Source organism: Rhinolophus ferrumequinum, chromosome 2 (assembly GCF_004115265.2).
Source record: "Rhinolophus ferrumequinum isolate MPI-CBG mRhiFer1 chromosome 2, mRhiFer1_v1.p, whole genome shotgun sequence".
Classification (NCBI taxonomy): Eukaryota; Metazoa; Chordata; class Mammalia; order Chiroptera; family Rhinolophidae; genus Rhinolophus; species Rhinolophus ferrumequinum.
In genome coordinates this window covers 107,600,556-107,625,421 of record NC_046285.1, presented here as the reverse complement: position 1 = coordinate 107,625,421, position 24,866 = coordinate 107,600,556, and the positions used below count along the sequence as shown (strand labels likewise).

General features: G+C 57.3%; 2 protein-coding genes across 13 annotated transcripts in view; one reads left to right on the top strand and one right to left on the bottom strand.

The window, feature by feature from the left end:
* The window catches only part of TRPM2 (transient receptor potential cation channel subfamily M member 2), a 48,331-nt gene extending 40,020 nt beyond the window's left edge, over positions 1-8,311 (bottom strand). For 3 of the 9 annotated variants that reach the window (XM_033130932.1, XM_033130987.1, XM_033130995.1), the window contains exons 1-3: positions 7,636-8,311; positions 3,798-4,034; positions 2,949-3,037 (exon numbers count right to left, since the gene is read on the bottom strand). In XM_033130932.1, the coding sequence (XP_032986823.1) occupies positions 2,949-3,037; positions 3,798-3,941 (233 nt within the window). In that variant the 5' untranslated portion in view covers positions 3,942-4,034; positions 7,636-8,311. Of the gene's footprint in view, positions 1-2,948; positions 3,038-3,797; positions 4,035-6,221; positions 6,500-6,867; positions 6,997-7,447; positions 7,594-7,635 lie in introns of those variants that run through there. The other 6 variants (XM_033130952.1, XM_033130980.1, XM_033130970.1 and 3 more) reach the window with 6 other exon arrangements.
* A 6,653-nt stretch (positions 8,312-14,964) lies between these two features.
* On the top strand, positions 14,965-23,738 carry CFAP410 (cilia and flagella associated protein 410). Of its 4 annotated transcripts, none has more exons than XM_033090143.1 (8): positions 14,965-15,137; positions 16,570-16,588; positions 17,974-18,020; positions 18,939-19,168; positions 20,203-20,374; positions 21,647-21,740; positions 22,031-22,088; positions 22,311-22,452. In XM_033090143.1, the coding sequence occupies exons 1-7, from the start codon at positions 15,061-15,063 to the stop codon at positions 22,079-22,081; spliced, it is 690 nt and encodes a 229-aa protein (XP_032946034.1). In that variant the 5' UTR covers positions 14,965-15,060; the 3' UTR covers positions 22,082-22,088; positions 22,311-22,452. The 4 variants fall into 4 exon arrangements, with proteins under 4 accessions (XP_032946034.1, XP_032946027.1, XP_032946018.1 ...); XM_033090136.1 differs by having other exon boundaries at positions 21,644-21,740; XM_033090127.1 differs by lacking the exon at positions 22,031-22,088 and having other exon boundaries at positions 22,311-23,738.
* Positions 23,739-24,866: the final 1,128 nt, after the last annotated feature.

Here is a 24,866-nt window from a genome sequence, read left to right as displayed (position 1 = left end):
CAGTATGGTCTTCAACATGTTTTGAAACCAGTGATTCCTACATGGGAAGCTTGTATTTCACAGGTTTCCTCTGAGGCCATTTTTACAAGCCTATTTTAAAACAACTAAGACTGGAGACCTCAATGCAAACTACTCAGCATATTGTCAGAATACACAGTGGAACTGAAACTGTGATCATGCATGAAGTATATTCAAGGTTACCGGCATGGAGCCGGCAGCTGGAGCATGGCGGCAACTTCCTCTAAGTCAAGGGTCTGTCCTAGGACCACTCAGTGGGCAATGAGGGCTCTCATCTGAAGATGAGCCAAGCCAGGCGTGAACCCCACACACGCACAAGGCACTTTTAGGGGGAACCCCTGGGCGTCTCACAGGACCCCAGGAGTGACATTCTTGGGATCCCATTTGATTTGTGTCGTAATCCTCTTCTATCTTGCCCGCAGAGGGCACCCCTCCTCCCCTATGATTCAGCAAATGTGAGCTGGGTGCTATGTGTCCAGTACAGGAAGCAATAAAGTGACTCTGCCTTGCTCAGAGGTCACAGCTCAGAAAAGAGAACTACACACAGTGTGGTAGGAGAGCGAGGTCACTCTCTGGGCAGCGGTCAAGGAGAGCTCCACGGCAGAGGTAGCGTCTGCAATAGCTTTGAAGGATAAGCAGGAGTTTCCCAGGCGACAAGAAGAAGTCCTGCGGGCTGCTGTGTGCTGCCGTGGACTGCCGTGAGCTGCCGCGGGCTACCATGAGCTGCTGTGAGCAGCCAACGGGTGACCAGCGACTGACTGCCTCAGCCGGGGGAGCGCAAGGCTCATAACACCAGCACGGGCCAGGGAGCTGTGTCCTACACAACTAGACTGAGAAACAACAGCTTGAACCGGAGTTGGGGGGAGGGAGGTGGAAGAAGGGGGGAAAAAAGGAGAAGTCAGGGAAAGCATGGCTGTTGTACGGGGCGACCTGCAGAGTCTCTGGTCCCACTCCCCACACAAGAACGCAGGACATGGCGAGGCCAAAAAGGAACACCCACGGAGCCATAGGTAGGGGAGTCACACCACTATACTCTCGCTGGCGGCTGGGTTGGCGAAACAGGAAACAGGAACCACACAATTCTCAACCCTCACTGTGCCGCTTGCAGACTCAGCCACCATCTTCTTGCTAGCCCCCATTTTTCTGCTAGCCTAGCCACAGCAGTTATATTAGTGCCCAATGGCTCACTGGTTACAGCTGACGGCCAACTAGCCACAGCTGATGGCCATCCAATCACAGTTGATGGCCATTTACTACCTGAGCCAGCACCTTTCTATGTGAGGCCGAGAGCCTGGAAACTGCTCTCTGGGGCTCTGTCCCCACAATGGCCCATTTTGGCACAGCACAAACTAGAGTGGCTAAAAGAGAAACGCAACTACAGATCTACAGTCTGTCCGTCTTCGAGGAACACCAGCAAAGTAGCATTGCTGAGTCATAAAGCTGTTCTATTCTTAGTTTCTTGAAGACCCTCCATACTGTTTTCCACAGTGGCTGCACCAATCTGCAGTTGCACCAACAGTGCACGAGGGTTCCCACGTCTCCACGTCTGTCTTCTCAACGAGGCCATTCTGCCAGGTGTGAGGTGACATCTCATTGGGGTTTTGAGTGCATTTCCCTGACAATTAGTGACACTGAGCATCTAGTGGCCATCTGTGTGTCTACCTTGGAAAAGTGTTCAGGTCCTCTGCCCACTGTTTAATTGGATTGTCTGTTTTTGCCGTTGAGCTGTGCGAGTTCTTTATATGTTCTGGACGTTAGCCCCTCATCGGAGGTGCGTTTGCAAGTATCTTCTCCCATTTGGTTGGTTGCCTCTTTGTTGGTGGTTTCTTTTGCTGTGCAGAAGCTTTTTAGTTTGATGTGCCCATTCATTTAGTTTTCCTTTTACTTTCCTTGTCTTTGGGGTCAAGTTCACAAAAAACCCCTGTGAGACTGAGGTCCATAAGCTTAGTACCTATGTTTCATATATACAATAGGATACGACTCAACCATAAAAAGATGAACTGTGACAACATGGATGGATCCTGAGAGTATCGTGCTAAGTGAAATAAATTCAGACACAAAGGGACAAGAACCGTATGACTTCACTCAAAGTGAGACAGAAAACAAAACGCAACAAACTAACAAACAAAACTAACAAACCCAAAATGCACAGATACAGACAACAGAACGGTAGTTACCAGAGAGGAAGGGGGTGGGGGAAGGACGAAGAGGGTAAAGGGCATCAAATGGATGGTGACAGAAGAATGGACTTGGGTAGTCAGCACACAACAGAGTATACAAATGTCATGTTATAACGCCGTACACCTGAAACTTATGTAATATCATTAACTAATATACTCAAAAAACGTAAAACGACTGGCGACGCCACCGAGGCTCGCAGCTCGGGAACAGGAATGGGTGGCTTTCCTCCACAGCTGCGCACTGGGGAGCCCGCAGCCCCAGAGAATGGTTCAGCACCTGGAGGCACAGTGGCCACTACTGCCCGTGGAGGCGGCCTTGGCGGCCCCACTGTCCCACAGGCTCCTGGGGGGACTGGCAGAGGCGGTGAGGCGGGCCTTGGGACAGGACGGGCCTGTCTGGACGTGGGGCCCTCCTCAGTGAGGGGTCCGGGTTGCGGACTTCCCTGGGCCCTCCTCCCCCAGTCCTGGGGCCCACGACACTCTGTTCCAGGAGGAAACGAGCCGCTCTCACGGCCGGCTGCGTGAAGCCTGAACCAGTGGGTGGGTTCCAAGCACCGCCCTGCACCTATACTACGCGCCTCAACTGCAAAGCAGGGTGGCTGAGACTCCTCCCCACGGCAAGCTCCTGGGGTAAATGGAACGCTCCCTGCAGCGCAGGCCTGTGCAGACTCGGGGTCTATCCCGGAGGAGGCCCTGGTCGGTCTTGCTCTCACCAGCACTCCACGTGGGAACAGGGAAAGGGTCACTTACCCCGCATCAGACAGCTTGCAGCATTCCACGAAGTACATGCATTCTTTCTTCTTGATATTTTCAGGAATCCATGAGCTGAGATTTTCCTGCTGAGGGTAAAAGAGGCACTGTGAGACCCTCGGCAATCGAATCCAGTTCTCATCTCTCGTAGACGCATCCACGCTCCCAGACAGGCTTCCAGGGGCTTTCTTTAGAGAAGGGACACCTGAGCCCGCCCACGCAGGCTGAGGGTCACAGCCCCCTTGTGCAGGGCGCTCAGCTGTGGATTCAGGACAGTTTGAGGCAATGTGTGTGATCGCTTCCTCTGGGCCCTGTTTGAATGTGCATAACACTTCACAGTTTATATTTCAACACTGCCTTCCTGGGAACAACTCGGTGTGGTGAAAAGGTGGCAGAGAAGGGTCTGGACACCTGCCTTGGTCCTGGAGGGATGGTGGGCTGAGACACACTCCTGCCCACCTGACACGGGACTGTGACATTCAAGCATGCCTGGTCCACAAAGCCGCGTCCAGGGCCTTCTGGGAAGCTGGCCCAGGACTTAGGTTGTGCTAGGGCCTTCCCAGTCAGAAAGAGGATGGAAAGTGATTACACAAAGATCAGGGATGACAGATTTCCATGAGTCTGGCCCAGGACCAAGAACAGGAAGTGACTGTGAACCCATGGGCGGGTCAGGGAGGGGCAGACATGGCCTCTACCATTCTCTCCCATTCTCACTCCTCCAGGGCCTTCCTGGGATGCAGCCCCCAGGACAGGACTCCCTGCCCAGCAGGAAACACCCCTCCCTGTGGTCAGTGGTCCCCATCAGGGTTCCAGGGGACCTGCCGCTGAGCCACTACCCCGGACGCCTACCTTCTCACAGCTGTTGACAAGGTACTGCGACCTCTTCTTGCACAGGCTGCTGCTGCTTCGCCAGAGGTTGGGGGCCAGGCCCAGGTCGGCCACCCTCCTGGGCTGCACCCCGAAGCCCTCCTCGTGCTTGGAGCCAGCTTTCATCAGGGCTGAGGGCTCCAGGCGGTCTCCCGCCTCCCTCAGGACAGGCTTTGCTCGGGCTGGCTAGTTCTGGAAACACGTGGAGGGGGATCGGGGCTGAAACAGATCAGAGGGGATGAGGCAGGTTCCTGTGTGCAGCCCCGCTGTCTGTCCATCTGTGGAGCTCTGTCCCCTGGCTGGGGCCCCGGGCTGTCTGGAAGCACAGGCAGTCCCGGGCGCCAGGCACCATTTCCAACGGTGACCACCTCGGTCACTGTGAAGGACCAGAGAAGGAGCTCCATCCCCACCCCTGCCACTCAGCCTGCAGCTGCCGCACCCAGGAGCTGGGGCCATTGCGGCTGGTCACAGGCAGCACACACTCCACCACCCTCTCCACACTTCCTCACATCTGCACTGCTTTCATTTTCCAAAAAGCTCCCTCTCAGCACAAAGTAGGTTTCGGGGAGTGGCACAGGCCTGCACCCATGAGACAAGTCCCTACATAGACTGCTTTTCTCAAATCCTGTGTCCCCAGCGCAGATGCCACTGTGTCTATCCCTGAGGCCGTTCCGAGCATCAGGAGGAAACCCTCATTTACAAACTGGAAACACAAATGAACGTGTGCAAATCCCGCTGCCTGCCCTGGAGCCATGATGCCTGCCGTCATGTGTCATGATGTCACACCCAAGTCACCCCACAGTGTCATCTACACGTCATCCCATGGTGACACCCCAAGATGTCGCCCACATCACCCCACGATGTCATCCATGGAGTCACACCCCCCACCAGGAGCTCTGAAGGCGTGAAAGAGAGCCTCCCGGGGCAAGGGGCTCACAGGGGCTCACGTCCCATCCAGAGGCCCTTTCTTACCACGTCCCCTCCCAGCACACGAGGGTCACTCACGGACAGGCCTTTCCTTGCCCATTCATCCTGCTTCAATATTGGGTTGCTATGCTCTGGGGAGGGGTGGGGACCTGTCAGGAGTGAGGCACCCACCCAGCCCTTACCTGGCTTAGCTCAGTGCTAGGCACTTGCGGTTCAGTCACATGGCCGCTCACCTTAGGCAAATGCTCTCAGTGACACGCAGGCCGCTCACCTCTGCATCCTCGCTCCCTCCCTGTCCCCATCCCTTAAGGGGCCAGGCTCATGCCCAAACCCCAGACCTGCCCTCCCATGAAGGCACCTTGGTAAACAACACTGGTACCAGGAGTGGGTGCTGCTGTGACAAACCCCACAAATGTGGAAGTGGCTTTGGACCTGGGTGATGGGCAGAGGCTGGAAGAACTTGGAGATGGTGTTGGAAAAAGCTCACGTTGCTATGGGTGCAGTGCACAAACCTGGGGGCATGCCTCCCTCCACCCAGGTTTTGAAGGATGGGGGCCCCCAGAGCCTCAGGAGTACGACCTGGGCAGAGGACCACTGTGAGGGCAATGCCTAGCGGAGCTGTGGTGGGGGGTGGGCAAGCCCAGACCACAGAGCACTCCAACATGTGATCCCAGCCGGGAGGAGCATCCAGTGGGCCTTAAGGTGTCAGGCTTGCCGGGACCGTGACCCCTGCCTCCTTCCCGACGCCTCCCTGAGCAGTGGGGATTCTATCCTACGCCTGTCCCACCTCGTATTTGGGAAGCACATGGCTGGGCCGGTCTCACAGGTTCCCAGCTGGAGAGGTGTCGCCTCAGGAGGGATGTGCCCGAGTCCCACCCCCGTCTGATTTCAATGTGGCCTCGGGCTTTAGACTGTAGAGTGGATGCCGGGAGAGTGAAGCCCCTGGGGGCTGTTGGGATGAGTGCATGTGCTTTGCATTTGAGAAGGATGTGCATTTTGGGGGGACAGAAGTAGAATGTATGGTCTGAATATGTTCCCCTAGAATTCATAACCCCCAAGGTGATGGTATTTGAAGGCGAGGCGTTTGGGAGAGAAGTCAGGAGGATGGAACCTTCATGATTGGGATTCATGCCCTTATAAAGGAGACCGCAGAGAGCTCCCTGCCAGCTCTGCCATGTGACATCACAAGGAGAAGTCTGAGACACAGAAGGGGCCTTCATCTGCCGTCTGGCACCCTGATCTCAGACTTCCAGCCTCCATAACTGTGAGAAACCAACTTCTGTTGTTTCCAGGTTCCTGCATTATAGGGATGGCAGGCTGAAAGACGTGACCCCTGGTGTAAACCATCCCCACCCTTGGCAACAGACACCATGGCCAAACCAAATGAAACTCCTGGGCACAACTTTTTATGGCTGCCACAGGGATCCAGAACCATGGCAGCTCACAAAGACAGGGGTTCCTCGTAACCCACCCACTCACCAGGAAATAGAGCAACGGACTTTAGATGCGGGTCTTCCGGGGTCACAGGAGCCAGGTGTGCACCCTCTGCTTGTGTAAGCCTGTCGCCGCTCCCTGCTGCCCCCTGCCGCTCCTGTCCCCCGTGTCTTCTGAACTGGTTGTGAAGGCACTTCACTTACAGATTATAAACAGCTACACACAAGGAGCCAAGAAAGTACCAGCTGACAGAAGTGGGCCCTGTGGTTTTGTCTGGGGTTCAGAGTAAGAGGCGCAGGTCTGCTAAGTCTGATCTCTCTCAGTGGAGACACTGCGCCGCAGGAGAGACGGTGCCCCCACCCCGCCCTGTCGCAGCGCCCGCCGGGTCCCGCGCCCTGGTCTCCTCCCCCACCCACTGCACCACAGCCCAACGCGTGCTCACGCCTGTGCCCACATCCCGACCCGTGAGCCTGCATTCACCCGAGTCCCAGCAGCGCCCTTGCTTGCGACCCTGCGCCCGCAAGCTAGCCAGCGCCTAGATCTTGCCATCCAGTGGCGCAAGCACACGAGCCGGCGCCCTTGGACCCCAGCGCGCGAACCCGACCCCTGCGCGCGCGCTCACACCCTGCACCCGGGCCTGCGACCTCGCTGCAGCATCCCGCTGTTGTCCACCCCCAGCCAGAGCGCGCACCTGCTCAGAGCGCCCCGCGCCCGTGTCACTCGCGCCGCTGCACAGGACGGCCGCCCTGGCCCTGCGGGGCCGCCTGCATCCCGTGCAAAGCGTGCGGCGCCCCGTGCCGTCCCCCGCACTGCCCGCGTGGCCCGCAGCGCGCTCTGCGTCACTGCAGCCAGAAAGCAGCTGGAGAGCGCAGCCTGCGGTGTCCTGCGCCCGCGGAGAGAACCGAGGAGGAGCCGGGCAGGAGCCAGGCCTCCCCAGAGAACCCCAGACCCGCACTCATGTCGGGGTTTGCCTCTTGAGGGGCTAGTGGAAAATTTCTCGGTTAAACCCACGGGGAAGGGGGCAATGGAGTGGAGGAGCTGCCAGAGGGCAGGGCATGAGACCCAAATGGGCCTGGCGCTGGGCGAGCCACTCCGCCAACGAACGGGCTTAGGACCCCCCACCTCCCGGAAAGACTCCTGCAGCTACCCTCACTCCACCACCGCGGGTGCTGGCCCCTGATAGCACTGCCCTTCTCAGGGGGACTGCAGAACTGACTTGACTCCTGAAAAGCTGACCCGGCTTTCCCTAAAGGTCCACGCAATTCTCTCACCCACAAAGGCCGTCTGCCCGACCTCTCCTTCCCCACTGCCGGCTCAGTGCTCCACGGCCACTCCTGGGCCCCGCTCAAGTCCAGCCAAGTGAAGAGTGTCCTGTGGCTTCTCGAATTTGGCCCAAGAGCTATTAGCTGACTCCTAACAGACCCGCCACCCTCTCATTTCCTCCCCAGGGAGCACTGACCTCGTGTCCAGACTGCTGCCCAGAGTCGTCCTGTGGAAAGCCCCTCGCCTCCACCGCCCACAGAGAAGCCAGCAGCTGTGCTGTGCGTCCACAGGCTGCGGATGTCCGGTATCACTAGCCTGCCACCCGTAGGTCTCCAGCAGCTGTGGGGAAGGTGCCACAGCTTTATAGGGCAGAGCCCCTTTATAGGGCAGCACTTGGTCGTTTACTCAAACTCTTTGAGAGGCACAAAGTCAGGGCAGCCCCACTGCAGTTAGCAGCACAGAACTGAAGACGGGCAGCAGCGGGTGTGACAGGACGCAACAGCTGTCGCCTGCTGGGCCACACACTGCAGGGGCACAGCCCTCCACCATCCTCAGCCGCATTCTCAGAGCCCGAAAACTAGCTCATGCCGGGTGGGTGCCCACTGTGGGAGTGGGCTTGCTATGGCCACAACCCAGAGAGGGGTGAGACCCGCCAGTGTCAGCAGCTGCTTCAGACCCTCGTCCAGGGCACCTTCCCTGGGCTGCCGTCTCATTTACTGTTTCCTCAGACAGCAACCATGGCAGAGCTGACCGATGTGCAGGCGCGGGCTGGCTTGTTTCCAGTGATCCCAGGCCCCCGTGGGAACGCCTCTGAGGTGACGAAGTTCAGGGGACAGGCTTTGGACGAGACATCTGTGCCCATGTCTCCCTGTGGGGTCCCTCCCCTCCTAGAGAAGTGCCACTTGTTGCACAAGAAGGCCCAGTTCCGTCTACAAGGACAATTATGCAATTGCAAGAGCAATTATGAAATATCCTTCCCATAAAATGGCATTTGACTGTAAAGCAGGAATGAAGCCCATTCTGGCCTTGAGGGAGGCTTATTTCCAGCTCAGATAGACAATACATAGCAGAGGCCTTTTTCACGGACATCGTACCCAAGATAAAAAGCCCATTGCTCTGGCAGCCAGAGGAAAACCACAATCTGTGAGAAAGATGGCAGTCTGAGCACATGGCGTCAACACACTCTGGCCATGAATAACACAGAGCAGCAAGGCTGTGGGCTCCTGGGGAAGGGGTGGCATGGGGGTGTGTGTGGGGGGGTGCCAGCATGCCAAAGTTATAGCAGGGCTGCAGACATTCCTATACCGGCCGGGCGGTAAATATTTCAGGTTTTACAGGCCCATGGTTTCTGTCCCAACTACTCAACTCTGCCACTGCAGCCAGAAAGCAGCCATTGGCAAAATGTTAGTGGATGGATGTGGCTTTGTGCCAATAAAACTTGACAAAAGTAGGCGGCGGTTGGGTCTCGCCGGTGGGCTGTGGTTGACTGGCTCCTGGTCTCGAGAGAGCACCAAGAGACGTGGGCTTCATGCCTGGGGATACCATTGTTCTTCTTCATCACTGAAGTCAACAGGTCATCTGATTCCAGAACCGTCTGATCCTAAAGGGCTGCCGGTAAAAAGTAAGTAGGTGCTGCACAAGAGTGGAGACTGCAGACGCGCTCTTGGCTGCATGCCTGCTCTAACAGGTGGCACGTTTCCATAGCGACTGTGATGCAGACCGAGCTGGAAACGCCCCCTCACCTGCACACTCGCTCAGGATACTGAGTTAAATCAGGAGATGCAGGCCGCTCGGCTCTCCTCTGAGAATGTCCCGTGGTTCGCCTGAAGATCTGAAACACGTCTGCCGTCTGTCCTTCCCAACCTCTCAGCACCCGCCTCAGGGTCCTCGGAGGTCACCACGCATGCCCCCTTGCCCAGGGACCATGCTAAGCTCCCCATGTCTGTCTGCTGTTCTCAAGACCTGATGTGGCAGGAAATGTCATCTGCACTCGTGAGGGAAGTGTGGCCCAGGGGAACGAAGGAACTTGCCCTCACGCTCCCCTCCCCCCTTCCTCCCTCACCACTTACTCTGGGGAGGCCCTGAGAAGAATGAAGACCCTTCCCACAGCTGCATGACTGGGCATCAGGAAGAGGATCCTGGCCCACAGCTTGCTTTCTCTCCTCCTGCAGGGCCCTCTGTTCTGTCACTGTCCAGCCCAAACCTTCCCGAGCCTGGGGGTCCTGACGCGCTGTGTGGTGGCCCTGGCTGAGGGCCAAGCAGTTAGGGCTTTGGGGACAGCAGGCCCCTTCCCTGGATCCTTGTTGCCCCCACCAAAGCCGCAGGGGGCCCAGGACCCCACCCCCACCTCCATGCCCCTTGCAGGCCATCTGACATGAGGAAGCCCCTCCCATCCCCCTGTGGTCCCAGGGGCTTCAAAGGACCAGTAAGGAGGAGCTGCAGTAGGTGTGCGTGCAGCCAATGCTGCTTCAGGAGTCCAGGGAGCCATGCTGGTCTGGGCACCTGGCATTGGCAGAAGCGAAGCTCGTGGCTCAGCTGCGTCAGAACTGGACTCAGTCAGCAAGGTCTTTAGACATGCTGAATTATAATTTTTTTTTTTAAAGAGCAGAGACCATCCTATTGTGGCCAGGGCCACAGTGACAACCCTTGGGCGCCGGCCACATGGGAATTCTGGGAACGGAGTCCCAGAGTGACCTCTGGGAAAGGGACGTCTCTGCTGAAATACAGCAGTTTTAGCAGGGGACTCAAGGATGGTGTCACGCGGGGCGGCCTGCGGGGTCTCTGGTCCCACCCCCCACACAAGAACGCAGGACATGGTGAGGCCAAAAAGGAACACCCACGGAGCCATAGGTAGGGGAGTCATACCACTATGGTCTCACTGGAGGCTGGGTTTACACGACGTGTGACCTGCTGTCCGCTTTGCTGCCAACCGACCGACTCTCCTCCACTCTCCTCCTCTCTCCTCGACTTCCCTCCATAGCCGCGGCAGTTATATTAGTGACCAATGGCTCAATGGTTACAGCTGACGGCCAACCAGTCACAGCAGATGGCCATCTACTACCCGAGCCAGCACCTTTCCACGTGAGGCTGAGAGCCTGGAAACTGCTCTCTGGGGCTCTGTCCCCACAGATGGGTTTGGTGGTCACCTGTCCCAAGGCCACAATGGCCCAGCGGCAGCCCTTTCCTCTTCTTGTCAGATGTCCCTCTGGGTCCCCTACCCTCTCAGGCTGGCCATCGGGCATTTTGCAGACAGCCACAGCGATGGATTTAAGGTGGCATGGGACCCATGCCAGGCCAGTACCCAAACTTGCACCTGAGCCATTGGGAGAAAGCATTCTTTGTACTGGACGTGAGGTGTTGTCACACAGCAGCCTAGCAGACTGTCCCCCCATGTCTTTGCTTAAGGAAAGAAGAGTCTGTGAGACTGTGCATCTCTGGGACTGTATATTTCTCTCTATTTAGTCTCCAAAAGAGGGTTTGCAGCCAATGACGAGTACGGTTCCCCACGGGGGTGGGGGGGCACTCAAGCCAGGCGGAACCCCATGGAGACCCCCAGGAGCTGCCTTAGAAAGATGTGGGAAGGGGCCTTGTCTCCCCTTCCCCCTGCCTGGGAAAAGCGGCTGCTGGCTCTGACTTTTCCCTCTCACCTAATTGGGAGAAGAGTCTTGAGAGTGATAAGATTAAGTTCTGTCTGCTCAGCTCTGTAAAACAATTTCGCCATGTGATATATGTCCCTTAAAGGAGTTGCAGACCTCACCTCAAGGACTTGCTGCTTCGGCTGTTTGAAGAGCAACATAATTGGTTTGGGTTGTTTCTATAACGTGGTAAGTGAGTCTCACAGACCGTGCCAGAAACACTGCTACTCCCTTGTATACTTATCAATAAAAACCTCCAGGCAGCTTTGTTCTGGGCTCCAGTCTTTCAGAACCGTGAGACCCCTGGCCTTCTGAGATTTAACTGCTTTAAGTCTCTGTATGTTTCTTTCTTAAAAACTTAACCCAAAGCTGCCCCTTCTCGCACCCTCACTGTCCGTGTTGCGCTGGACGCGACAGGGAGGCTCTTGGGCCTGGAGCCGAGGGTGAGGGGCATCTGGATGCGGTCACTGGTGGCAGGGGTGGGTAGAGACCAAACCCTGCAGCAAGCCACGCTTGAGGTCCCCTCCCTTGGCTTCTGGGCTCCTTATGTGAGCCAAGGTTTCACTTTTGGTTTAAGTTTGGTTGCCCTTCTCCTGTCAGGGTTCATTTAGGGAAGCAAAAGCCCTGTATTATGAAACACAAAATATGTTACAGCAATTCAGCTCGACAACTGTGCGAGGGCGCTGCAGACCTGCACATCCAAAAGGAGAAGCTGGAGAAGGGGGTCACTGAGCAGCCCCCAGGCAGGGAGGCGGTGCCCAGGAGGAGCCTGCCGAGGAATGGGGAGTGGGAGGGGGCAGGGCAGCTGCCAGGAAGAGGAGCACACGACCCCGTCTCCCCCACGTCTGACCAGCTGCTCCTCCTCCTCCTTCCAAAGCGTACACCAGCTCCTCTCTGGGACAAGTCGCACTGGCGCTACGTGGGGAGCGAGTTCTGGGAAAGGCACAGCAACACAGCCCAACACCATGCAGTCTTCACTTCACAAATGTCATCAGAATCGCCAGGACCTTCAGCTGATTCGCACCCAACCACCCTGTCACCTAGAAGTGGCAGGGGTTTCACAGGTACCCACTTGAGCAAGCCTGTGCCCTCTTCCTGCTTTCCATGTGGGGACCTGACAGGAGCCTGTCCTCACCCTCAGCTGAGAAGAGAAGCAGATGTATCCTGGCAGATGGCCAGGCCACATGGACTCGGGAAAGTGGCTCCTGCTCCCCAGTGACTCCTCGGTTCAGGGAAATCACATGCCCTGAATGTGATTTGACCTTGACCTTCTCAGGGCAGACCTGCGGGGTCTCCACACCTCTTCCCTGGCCCCATCACCAACAAAAACCCTCCAGGTGCAGCCCTCCCAGAGGGAGGCCCCAACCCCTCGGGCGTTATCAAGGGGCACAGGACGGGTGCCACTTCTCTGACTGGCAAGGCTAGAGAGTTGGGGCCCGGCCACACCAGTCCAGGTAGAAGGGGGAGGGGCCATCTCAGCCAGGTGGGGTCAAGCCTGGCACAAGCAGGGCTAACACTAACGCCCTCTTCCCAGCAGTGACTGGCCCACTGGCATCCATCACCACATACAGTGCTCCGTCACATGCCTGCTCAGTTCGCCCAGAACCAAATGCTGCACAGGCTTGCTTTCTTCCATCTGTCTGTAGTATCCTTCCACACCTTGGACATCTCTCTGGATGCTTCTGCATCACCTCTCGGCCCAGCCTGCTCTCCATGGGTCCTGGCAGCTGTTGCTTTGTCCCTGCCACTTGACACGGCTCTTCAGTTGGGACAGCCAGAGACCCTCTGCAAACTCAGCCTGGGCCTGCCAGAAGCTTCCTGTCACTAGATGGGGCTGAGCCCCGGTGTCACTGGCATTTCTCTTAGCTCAAGCCTGCTTGCCGGCTAAGAACCTGGTACACATGCTCGGAGACGCCCTGTCCTCCCAAATCTTTTTTTTTTTTTTTTTTGGGGGGGGGGGGAAGGGGAACAGGACTTTATTGGAGAACAGTGTGTACTTCCAAGACTTTTTTTCCAAGTCAAGTTGTCCTTTCAGTCTTAGTTGTGGAGGGCGTAGCTCAGCTCCAGGTCCAGTTTCCGTTGCTAGTTGCAGGGGACGCAGGCCATCTCCTATGGGAGTCGAACTGGCAACCTTGTGGTTGAGAGCCCACTGGCCCATGTGGGAATCAAACCGGCAGCCTTCGGAGTTAGGAGCACGGAGCTCCAACCGCCTGAGCCACCGGGGCCGGCCCTATCCTCCCCAATCTTACATTGACCCAACAACCACTGATCGCCACCCTGAGCACCGAACCCTTCTCCATCCCCCAGCCCACAGGCCATCCGACTGCTGGAATGTTTCTTTTCTGTGATAGACCCACAGTGTCCCTGCATGCCACCACCGAAATCTTGGCTTTTTGTGACTGTAGGCTTCCACCATGAGAGCCATCCTCTCAGGCCCTGATACCTGGGCCAGTTCTCCAGGAGGCCACTACTAACGCCAGTGTCTGTCTGACACCTCTGACTGGCACTGTTTGCGAGCTTGCCTTCCTACTCCAAAGAACGCCAAAGTTCTCTGCTGCCTGAGGAGGCTCACACAGCACTTCTGGGCCATCTCACCCGGGCACCGATGGGAGCGCTCGGGCAAGAATCTGGTTGATAACCCCCTCACAGCACCCTATGACCCAGCAAAATACAGCCCACGGAACCACATAGGCAACAGCAGCAGTTGTTCATTAAAGTGGGGACATTTTCCTCCTTTTAGAATCCCCTAGATTGTCTTTATGATAAAAATGGCAAGGTTGGGCAGGATGGGAGATCCCATAGCAAAATTCCACTCTCACCCACCAAATCACGACCCCGCGTCATGCCATGAGCCTCTTATACAAGCAGGTCCTCCGCCAGTCTTGGGGGCCCTGGGCTTCGGATGTTGCTGTGACATCCTGGGAAAGCAATCTTTGACTTCTGTGAAAGAAAAAAATTACCGTGACACTTGTTAAAATGGCAAGGAGGGCTTTGTCCAAGACTAGTGCCAAAGGGGACAGAGAGTGCGCTCAACTCCAATACCAGGACAAGTGGGGCGCTATCGCCAAGGAGCAGAGTTGGGGGCCAGTGATGGGAAATTACTGACACTTCAAGGGCTGTGGACCTTGCTGAAGGCAGGCCAAGGCGACCAGAAACCCCCTGGGGGAGGCGAGGGGATAAGGACTGAATCAGACAATGAGAATGACCAGCCATCAAGGTTGGGGGGTGACTTACAGGGTCTTTGCTGAGACGGGGCTGGGGACGCCTAAGCCAGGACCGGGGCCTAGAGGAGATGAGGGCGCCCAGGAGGCTGACTACAAAGTTTGGTCTTATCGTCCCTCACCCATCTGAGATCCCAAATGCCCGTCTTAATGTAATTTGCAGCCCAAAGAACCTTTACTTTCTAAAAGGTTTAAACACTTGTGAGGTCTCTGCTAGGGCTGGCCCCATGTCTTCAGCGCCTGCCTCATGTCCTTAAACAATGAAAGGGAGGGAGGGAATCAACACAGCCCTGGGACTGTCCTGGATTTCCTATTTCAACGAGTTTAAACCGCTGTAATTCCGGGTAGCTAAGAGAACACCTCTAACGCCCGGGGCTGGGACTGGGGCTCGGAGCTGGGGGCTCAGGCCTGGGGGCTGGGGGTACGCAGATCGCGGCTGGGGCTGGAGCTCTGGACTTGGGGACGCGTCACCATCTCCGGTCGCCGCAGAATGACGTCAGAGCCGCGCCTCCCTACGCCGCGCATGCGCAGAACGGGGAGAGGGTCGAGGAAGGCGGAGCCACCGCGGGGTACGAAAGGCCGGACGGCTCCACTGCGCTCGCGCTTCCCCGCCCCCTCACCGGGAAGCCAATGGGCTCGCAGGACCCGCCCCTAACGACGCGGGCCCCGCCCCCTGGAGACGCGCCGCCGAGGAGCGGAAATTCTCCAGGAGAGCCGGCGGGTAGGGGGCCGTGCGGGGGTCTGGGGTCCCGGCGGCCCGCTGCCATGAAGCTGACGCGGAAGATGGTCCTGTCCCGGGCCAAGGCCTCGGAGCTGCACAGCGTGCGGAAACTCAACTGCTGGTAAGGCCCAGAGCCCCGGGGCCGTCCTCGCGCGTCCCCCTCCACTGCCCGCACCACTGCCCTGGGCCGGAGACCTATGCCCGGCACCCGCTCCCTGAGATGGGCCCCCTGCTCGATACCTCCGCCCTGGGATGGGCCCCCGCCCGGCACCGCGGCCCTGGGATGGGATCGAGATCGCCTAGTTGGGGTGGAAGGGGCACTTCCAGCCCGGCCGACCTGGCCTCTGTCCCAGGCTGGCCTTCTGGGTCCCAAGGACCCACAGCCTCTGGGAGGTGCTGCCACCACCTCAGGTGGCCACTGGCAAAAGTCATTCCAGAATTTTCACACACTCACACCCGGCACCCTTCCCAGTGGTGGTATTTCAGGCACAGGCTCCAAACCTGCTATCCTTGCGTGAAACAATTAGAATTACCTTGAAGACTCATTGTGGGCTTCCAGACAGCGGTGGTAGGGCAGATGGTTACCTCTGTGAAGGGTCTGATTTCTGACACTGCCAGTGACCGGGAGCCACGTCCACTAACAAGGTGGGAGAGCAGGTGATTAACACCATTTCTAGGGGAAGGAAAGAGAGCTGAGATGCTACAGCAGTGAGTCAGTAGTCATTCTGGTAACTGAGTCCTGGGAGGTGACAGTGGGATACAGGTGCTGTGGGGTCAGTGCAGGCTTCAAGGCAGTAAGTAGGCCTCACTGGGCCAAGGAAGGGCCAGAAGCATTTCCTGAGCTCCTGAAAGATGTGTGGGTGTTCCCTGGGGACTCAGAGCCAGGCTTCACACGACACTGTGCACCGGACTGTGGGGGGCGGGAAGGGGGCTCAGCCAAGAGCAGACCTTCCTCCCGCTGGTGTCCTGGTGCCGGCACATTGGCTGCCAGGTGGGAGCTCCACCTGTTCGTTAACAAGCCTTGTTCTCTGCCCTGGCACATCTGGTCATCGGCCACAACATCCCCGAATCTGTTTTCAATAACCATTTCTTTGTTCTGTTGGCGGTGGTTATACCTCCTCTAAGCAGGGAGAAACAACCACCCTATTCTGGGCTATGCAACGTGTGTTCCGTAAGTTGCATGTTTAACCTTTGAACCTGGCCTCTTATAAAGACTCGCTTGTTTGTTTACATCAGTGAGGGAAGTGGTCCTGCTACCAGAGCCTCGTGGATGAGTCCCTCTTGTGTCCCCCGATGGAGACGCCTCTGCTGCTCCTTAGCTGAGAAGCAGCCCTCAGGCACCAAACATGGGCCTGATTTTCTTGAGAATCAACCAGGGGACGATTTTTGACACTTTTGTCAGTTATCTGGGCAAGCTTGCTTTTACTTTGTCTTTGAAATCATAGGATCTTTAAGTTTGTCGACATTTGTCATTAATGTTTGCAGTTTTTGTGTTTAGTTTTATGCTTTCACCTTTAACAAAATTAATGTATGTATGTCTTTTCCTTCCCCAGGGGCAGCCGCCTCACAGACGTAAGTATTATGCTGACCATCTCCAAAGAGCCCTGACCCCCGCCCCAGCTGTAGCCTCTTCAGGGAATTGTTAAATTGCAGGACCCCACCCATTCATTTCAGGCCCTGATCCAGTACTTTGTTCATTTGGCAGTCGTTGTGAGGCAGAACCCTAATAAAGCATTCCCTCGGGTTCCAGTTTATCTGAAGTTCCTTTGGACGTTCTCGTGTCACTGAAAGGCTCCCATGTCCGTGCAGGTCTCAGAAGAGGGGACAGAACCAAGCTCAGCCCCACTCTGACCTGGGGGCCCAGGGGTTGGCTTTACTTTACAGAGAAGTACGCTCGGCTGGGGGGTCTCTGTGGGTTTCTGGACATGAAGTCAATGAGGAGGCGATTCCTCACTTCAGCTCTTCCTCTGTCACACCCAGCTCCATGCCCACCCCCATGGCAGGAAGAGACGGGGCCTGGGGGGTGGGCAGCAGTGCAGAGCCAAGGGAGCTTAGGGTCTGCGGCTAGATTTCTTCTTTTCTCTCTGGATCACTCCTAGAATGGATGTCCCCACCTGGCGCAGTTTGAGTGCCAGTCATTCGGTTCTTATCTAGTTTTGTAACTTGAACTGTACCTTTCCTTAAAAACAAAGTTGCAAACGGGCTGTCCAGAAAAGCCAATTCCACCTCATGCAGTAGCCGAAGTACCGCATATTTAGCAGGACAAAACAGAAACATCACTGTGACAGAAAACAGATCCATTGCACATGGCAAGGCTTTGGCCTGACCATGAACTTGCTGCGGTCAGGGCCCGTGTGGCTCAGTGCCCGGCGAATGGCAGGCGGGCAGATACTAGGGGCTGCACACTCAACAGCCTCACAGGTCGGGGAGCCTGAGGCCCCCACCTGAGCTCCTCAGCACTCTTTGCCGCTCAATCAACGTGTCAGTAGGGTCTGAGGTCCTAGTTTCCAGCCTGTCTCCCATTTGGCCCAGCTGTGTTGGCAAAAAGGGACTTCCGTCCTTCTCCTGTAGCTCAAGGACAGCAAGAATAAAGGGTGTCTGTCCAGCATAGGGGGTATCGAGGTCCCCTTACCTGATGTACTTTGGTGTCTTCTAAGACCAGGACTGCTCTGTCTCAATGGTCGGCAGCCTCTGATGGCATCGATGTAGTTTTAAAAGTTTTCGAGAGAGCGCATGTTTCTCCTTCAGGCTGAGGTGTGGCTGTAGCGTGGCAGGCTGCGTGGAGCCCACATGCCTGTGTGTTCCGTGCGCGTGCAGGGGACAGCAGCCTCGCCACGTAGGCCGTGCAGGTGGAGTCCACTGCTCCCAACCTGTTTCTCTGCTTTGCCGATGGAGAGCAGTGAGGTCACGACACCCATGCCCAGCAGTGTCTGCAGGCACCCTCTTTTCCTCCCTAGATCTCCATCTGCCGGGAAATGCCCAGCCTGGAAGTGATCACCCTCAGGTACCGGAACGCTGCTGTCGCTCTCAGTCACTGCGGCTGGAAAGAGGAGGAGAGCTTTCAGACCCCCCTGCCACGTGTGGCTAGACAACCCGAAACCCCTGCAGGAGAGTGTGGGAGGGCCACTTGCTCTCAGTCCCCGCCTGAGCTGCCCCCCTTTCTGGTGCACCCGGGGCCACCCCCTGCTCCATCCCTGCCCACCCTCGCAGTCCAGGGAGGCAGCCCTCATGGATGCCGCATCTGCCCCAGTACCGCAGCCTTTCCTCACCTGGTTCCATCACAGCCGCAGCCCGGAGCTCTGCTGGTTTCTTTGTATCCCATGATCTGTCATTCATAACTGTCACCTTTTGGAGTCATTGGTGTTTTAACAGACTGAGTGAACCAACTTCTGTCACTGGCTTGCAGGCAGTGGGGAGCTTGGAGGGTCTGCCCCTGGCTTCCTCCTGCCCACTCTGGACCCAGGGAGGCAGCCTAGGCTGGTGGGAGCCTGCTGCTATGGTGCTGGGGTGGGTGTAAGATCCCTGTAAGGTTCCTGCAGGTCCCCATGTGCGAAACCTGACGGGCTTAAACTATAAGGAGGGCACACTGGCCTTGTTTGGCAGCTGAGAAGGTTCTGGAACTCACCGAGTGTTGTGGTCGTAGGCCCTGGCTCGTGTGCAGACCCCGTGACGTACCTTTCTGGTCAAATGGCTGGCCACCCTGTTTGTCCTTCACTAGCTCTGGGCGTTCTCTGTGCCTTCCGTGGCTGCCTTTGGGTCCCTGTGCTGCCCTCCGTGTGCTCTCGGCAGCCCCAGTGCTGGCCGAGCCTGTCCAGTCGGTGAATGAATGAAAGGGCTTAGAGCTGTGCCACCGGGGGAGGCTCAGACCTCTGTGCCTCAGTTTCCTTGTGGTGGCAGACAGTTCCCTGCGCTCTCTCCTCAGCGTCAACAGCGTGTCGACCCTGGAGCCCATGAGCCGGTGCCGGCAGCTGAGCGAGCTGTACCTGCGGGGAAACCGCATCTGCAGCCTGGCCGAGCTCTTGTACCTGAAGGACCTGCCGCACCTGCGTGTGCTGTGGCTGGCGGAGAACCCGTGCTGTGGCCCCGACCCCCACCTGTACCGCATGACCGTGCTGCGCGTCCTGCCACATCTGCACACGCTGGACAACCAGAGTGGGTGACCAGGCCGGGCACGGACACACAGCCCCACCTCTACTCTTCCCGAGGACCCCCACTTTCTGCCTCCTTTCAGAATGTGTGGGGACCCCGTTCCTTGGTGGGACCACGGTGAACCTTCTACTGTCCATTTGCCCTCCTCACTGTCCATGCATACTGGGCTCTCCGCTCCTTCCTTCCTGTTAACACTGCTCCAAACACGTCCACCGAGCAGTGTCACTGCTGGTCCCCGGGGACCCAGGGTGGCGGTGCCTGCTCCAGCCCTGGGTTACGTGGTGTCCCCCTCTTCTTGTTGGGTGCAGAGTGTCACCTGCACCCCTGTGCCCAGGGCACTGCGAGCTTCGTGCTCCCACCTCGCGAGTTCCACCCAAACGAGGCCGAACCTTTCTCTGGTCAGCCGCCCACATTCTCAGTGTACTGCCTCCTAGACTGATGCGCACAGTTACTTTCTCCCAGACGACCAATTTCAACACAGATAAATTCCAGGGAAATCAGTCACATGTCAGAGAAATGGGATGAACGCTGCATTATTCTGTGCCTCTTTAATTTGAGGTTCTGAGTACAGTGGCACCTCTGTTTTCTAATGTCTCCGTTGACAAACATTTTGGTTTACAAACACCATAAATCCGGAAGTAAATGCTTCGGTGTTCGAACACGCCTCGGAAGTCGAACATGTCACGCGACTTCCGCTGAGTGCAAGATCCTGAGGCCTCGCTGTTGGCTGTTTTCGAACGTTTCAGAATTCGAACATGATTCACATGATTCACATCTGATGGATTACGTTAGAAAACCGAGGTACCACTGTACTTGCATTTGAGAAACACTGAAATTCAGATCCACAAGCAGTCGTGGGCTACCTGCTGTGTGTCCAGCGGGAGCCAGGGTTGGGGACCTGGCCCTGTTCCCAGGCACTGGCCGTTGGGTGGACAAACACCCCTCTTCTAAGGCAGACTGTGCTAAAGGCTGAGGTGCGTGGGGCTGGCGTGTGCTGAGGCCACTCATGCTTTTCTCCCCTCTCGTTCCCCCCAAAGCTGTGACAGAGGAGGAGCTGTCCCGAGCATTGATGGAGGGAGAGGACATCACGGCCCCCAGCAGAGAGGGCGTGGGGAATGGCCGGCCTGAGTTGTCCTACACCCAGAGCACCGTGAATGCCACTGCTGAGACCCAAAGGGACCTGCTGAGCTTCGGCGAGGAGGAGGCAAGGTGCGCCACCAGGCCTGTCACATCCTCCCTCCGAGGAGAGTCCGTGACCTGTGACCACCTCTCTGGGGAGGGAAAGGAGCCAGTGTCCAGGGCCACTCTTTCTCATCTGGCCCTCGGTGTCCAAGAGAAGGCCAGGGCATAGCGTGTGTGCAAGTGGGGAAGCAGCCCTGCGTGGGGGTCGGGGGGTACGCAAGGGCAGCTGGGCTGGCAGAGGGAAAGCTGCAGTGCGTCCTCCAGGAGCCTGTGGGAGACAGAGGGTAGCTTCTGGGGATAGTTCTCTGGTTGTCACAGACGTTTATGAGCAGAAACTATGAGGAACGTAGACAGTTGTCCCAGTGGGGCCCCCAGGCTCAGTCCACTTAGCAGGCAAAGCCACCTTTTGTTTTCCTGGGTTGTCACCCACAGAGGCTGTCACAAGCACTCTTGCATTTAGTGCCCCCACCCTGGACGCTGGGTAGGAGTTCGGGGTGCTGGCAGGCAGTCCCCAGGGGATCAGGGAGAAATGTGAAGTAGGACAATTAAGTTCGCGAACTCATCCTAGAAAAAAGTACTACACACCTCATTCCTGTATATCACTATGGTCACCTTCAAAGTCCTCCCCTCGGGAAACTATACATCAACTCCAGCGCCTGGTCCACCCTTCAAAGCAATTTTGGAACTCTTTCTGGAATGGCCATCAGAGTTGTCGTCGTTATTACCCTTGATGTCCTGAATGTCATCAAAATGTCTTCCTTTCAATATTTCCTTTATCTTCCGGTAAAGAAAGAAGTCATTGGGGGCCAGATCAGGTGAGTAGGGAGGGTGTTCCAATACAGTGATTTGTTTACTGGCTAAAAACTCCCTCACAGACAGTGCCATGTGAGCTGGTGCATTGTCGTGATGCAAGAGCCATGAATTGTTGGCAAAAAGTTCAGGTCGTCTAACTTTTTCACGCAGTGTTTTCAGTGCTTCCAAATAGTAAACTCGGTTAACTGTCCAGTTGGTACAAATTTATAATGAATAATCCCTCTGACATCAGAAACGGTCAGCAACATCGTTGGAACAAGTTCACGAACTTCATTGTCTCACCTCGTAGGTGCTGGGGCAGCGGTTCTACCCTCCCGCCCTTGTGTCCGGTGCTCCTGTCACATGATGGGAGTTTCCCTGCATGCTCAGCGGACAAGGGGGGCCATTGTTAGCAGTCTCTCCTCGCTGCGCTCCGAGGCTCTGGGGGCTGACCCGGCAGAAATGGGTCGTGCTCCTCGGCCTCATACCGTCTTTGTCCCCCAGCAGCAGCGTCCAGGGGCAGCTTTGCCTGAAGGCCCCGGGCCGGGACCAGTTTCCTTCCTTCTCACAGAGGGAGGCTGTGAACAGTCACAAGAACAGGGTGAGTGTGATGGGGTGGCCGCCGGCTCCCTCTGCGCAGACTGGGATTGTGTGGCTGAAGACACCGCAGGGACTCACAAAGCCAGGCCCCAGGGGTGGGGAGCTCCAGTCTGGGTTCCTTCCCAAAAAATACTTCCTGAATTTTTATAGCAGAAACGATGACATATCTGCTCAAATGGAGATAGAAACTGGGTGTAGGCACATAGACACACACACGCCACACAAACAAGCACGTGTGCGTCTGAGCGTGTTACTGAGCCATCTCATCAATCCCTGCTTGACCGTAACCAGCTGTGTGACCGAGGACCAGTTACGCAGCATCTCTGGGCCTCCAGGCTGTGAGCACAAGGTGAGTTGGTTGGTATGTAGGACCTCCCCGAGGCCGGGAGCGCCACACCGGAGCTGTGGCTTCAGGCGCCCGAGTCCCTATCGTGCGGTCTGCTGTTGGTCGATCTGGAAGGCCCATCTCCGTGACATGGCGTGCTGCTGGCCAGGGCCCTGGGCGCGTCGTGGTGTGGGTATCCTGGCCCGGCCGGGCGTGGTGCTCAGTCAGGACTCTGTGTATTCCCAGAACAACGTCCTGGCTGCCATCCTGCTGCTGCTGCAGGACCTGGACACCGAGGGGCTGGAGGCTGTGCACCAGACCGTGGTCAGCCGGCTACAGACCCTGCACAAGCAGGAGCTGCAGGACATGGAGTGACCTGGCGGGGACCCCAAGCTGCCAGGCCCTCCTCGGGACCTATGCTGAAGTCCCAGTGTCTTCCCGTGCACCGGGGAGGTGGAGGTGACTACCACAGACACAGCCTCCCCTGGACCCGGGCTGAGTCCCAGCATGTGGGCTGCGTCTTCAGGAGGCCTCAGGCTGCCCCGAGCCGTCACTGTGGTCAGCAGTGGCTGTCGAGGCCAGCAGGGGTGTCGGGCGCTGGCTGGGCAGCCCCACTGCCGTGCCCGCCTGTCGCGGGAGGTGAGGCTTGATGCAGGTCTCCCTAATAAACCTTTCCCAAAGCTCCACCTGGGAGAGGTTTCCTGTGCCGGACATGGCCTTGACCTTCTTTTTAAAGGTGAGAGCCATTGCTCATGCATGTTTTCCCCGGTCAGGCCTCTGACTCGGCCGTGCGGTGATTTCTGGACCACGGGAGCCTCCCAGAACCCTGGCTTACAGACACGGGCTCCCCCTCGGAGTCACATCGGTGCACGCACAGCACAGCTGCCCGGGGGATGCCTGTTTTGGCTGGCGGGTTGGAAGGCGCTCACCTGTTTAGGAGCCCGGCAGTGATGCAGGGTGTGTTTGGGCGGACCCTGCATGAGAAGCCTTGGAGGGACAGGCCTGCCGTGTCTGCTTGGGGACTCAGGTGCGGCCACAGGTGGAACAGCAGGAAACTTCCTCTGGGAAGAGTTGCAGGCCTTGCTGTGGTGCACAGGATCCAGGCGGTGATGCTGCAGCCCTGGGGGGCCTTCTGAGTACCCCCAAAAGCCAAGGATGTCTCCACATGGAAGGGGAGCAATATGATCTCCCAGCCATTAGGGAAAAGTCCCTTCTTACTGGTGTTGAAATGATGGGACTGGAGAGCTAGCCAGGATGTCCTGTCCACCCCTTTCCCGTTGGGGCGAGAATGCCCACATCCCTGGGTGAGCTGAGGGTGTCAGCTTGTGGGACAGCCGCACAAACTGAAGGCATGACTTATCCACAGTGTATGCATGGCCAGAGCCAGTGACAGAGTGACAGCGCCTAGAAGACCACGGCCCTCCTTCACGGCGGAGCCGCCATGGTGCAAGCTGTTTTCACACCATTGAAGGGCGCTGCCCGCAGGGTTGGGGGAGCCTGGGATTGCTGGGGGCTTTATCTATCGGGCTCTTTTGTATTTCATGGGGACAACGGGGTGAGCTCTGAGCTGTGGGAAGCAAAGGGGTGCTACATGAGGGCACCCAGAAGGGCTGAGGGCCCATGTCTTCCCATAATTAGGGAGGTTGGACATTCTCAATAAAGCTGTGCCTTGGTTCCAACAAGCTGGGGTGGTCATGCTGAATTGCGAACCCCCCCTTCCCCCACCACCAGGCAGGCAGGGCTCACACCAACTGCCCCCCAACCTGGTCACTCACTCGGGGACCCTTGGATGGAGCCCAGTGAGGGTGAGCTGCCTGCCTCAGCCCCTCCGCTCTTCACTGCTCCTCTTCCCATGGTCCCCCCCCAAATCAGACTCTGTGAGCTCACTGGGCCCCACTCCTGGCCACCTGCTCACTCACTGCTCTGTGAAGCCCCCAAGATGGAGCAAAGACAGACAGCATGGCCACCCATGGCCTCTGCTCTTTGTCAGGCACTTAACAGTCCCCACTCCAAACTCCCCAGTAACCCTGAAGCAAGGATTTCAGGTGCAGCGAGCCTTGGCATTACACCCTGTGTGTGTCCCCTTAGCCCCAGTTTACACAGGAGGGGCCTCAGGCCCAGGAGGACACGTCCCTCACTCAGCCTGCCCCGGAACAGCCCACACTCAGGGCAGCAGGGCAGACCCCAGGGCTCTGCTCCAGAAACGGGCCCCAGGCGTTGTCAGGCTCTTGGGCCAAATGGTGAGGCTGGAGTGGGCCTCCAGTGCAGGGCTAGCCCCACCACGGCTGCTGTCCCTATGGAGTGACCAAGGCTGCCTGCCAGGATCTGTGGGGACATGAAGGCAGCCCGAGGAACAAAAGGCCCCAGCCTGGTCCCTAGAGCCACTGAGCCAGCTTTGGCCCAACCAGGAGACCCCCTGCCCAGGACCCCTGATGTGGCCAGGGCCTCCCCAAAAAACCTCATGGGTCCCAGAACCTCGTCCCGAGCCCCTGAAGGTGCTGACAGCAGGAGTGCAGGCCGGGAGCAGTCCTGGGCTAAGTGCCCAGGTAGCCACAGTTGGAAAAGAAAGGGTACAGTGAGCTCAGGAGTGACAGGAGTCCCACCAAAGTGTGACCTGGTGTGGTCCAGGTTAACTGGTCCCCCAGGTGCCCCAGAACTTGTGGGGGATCAGTCCACAGCCCGTGGTGGTGAAGCCTCTGGCCTCCTCCCCCTCCCCTTTACCCACCCCCTCAAAGGGTCTCTACAGACCAGAGAACAGCTCTAGAGCCAACACCCCTTCCGACCACCAGCCAGCCTACCGTC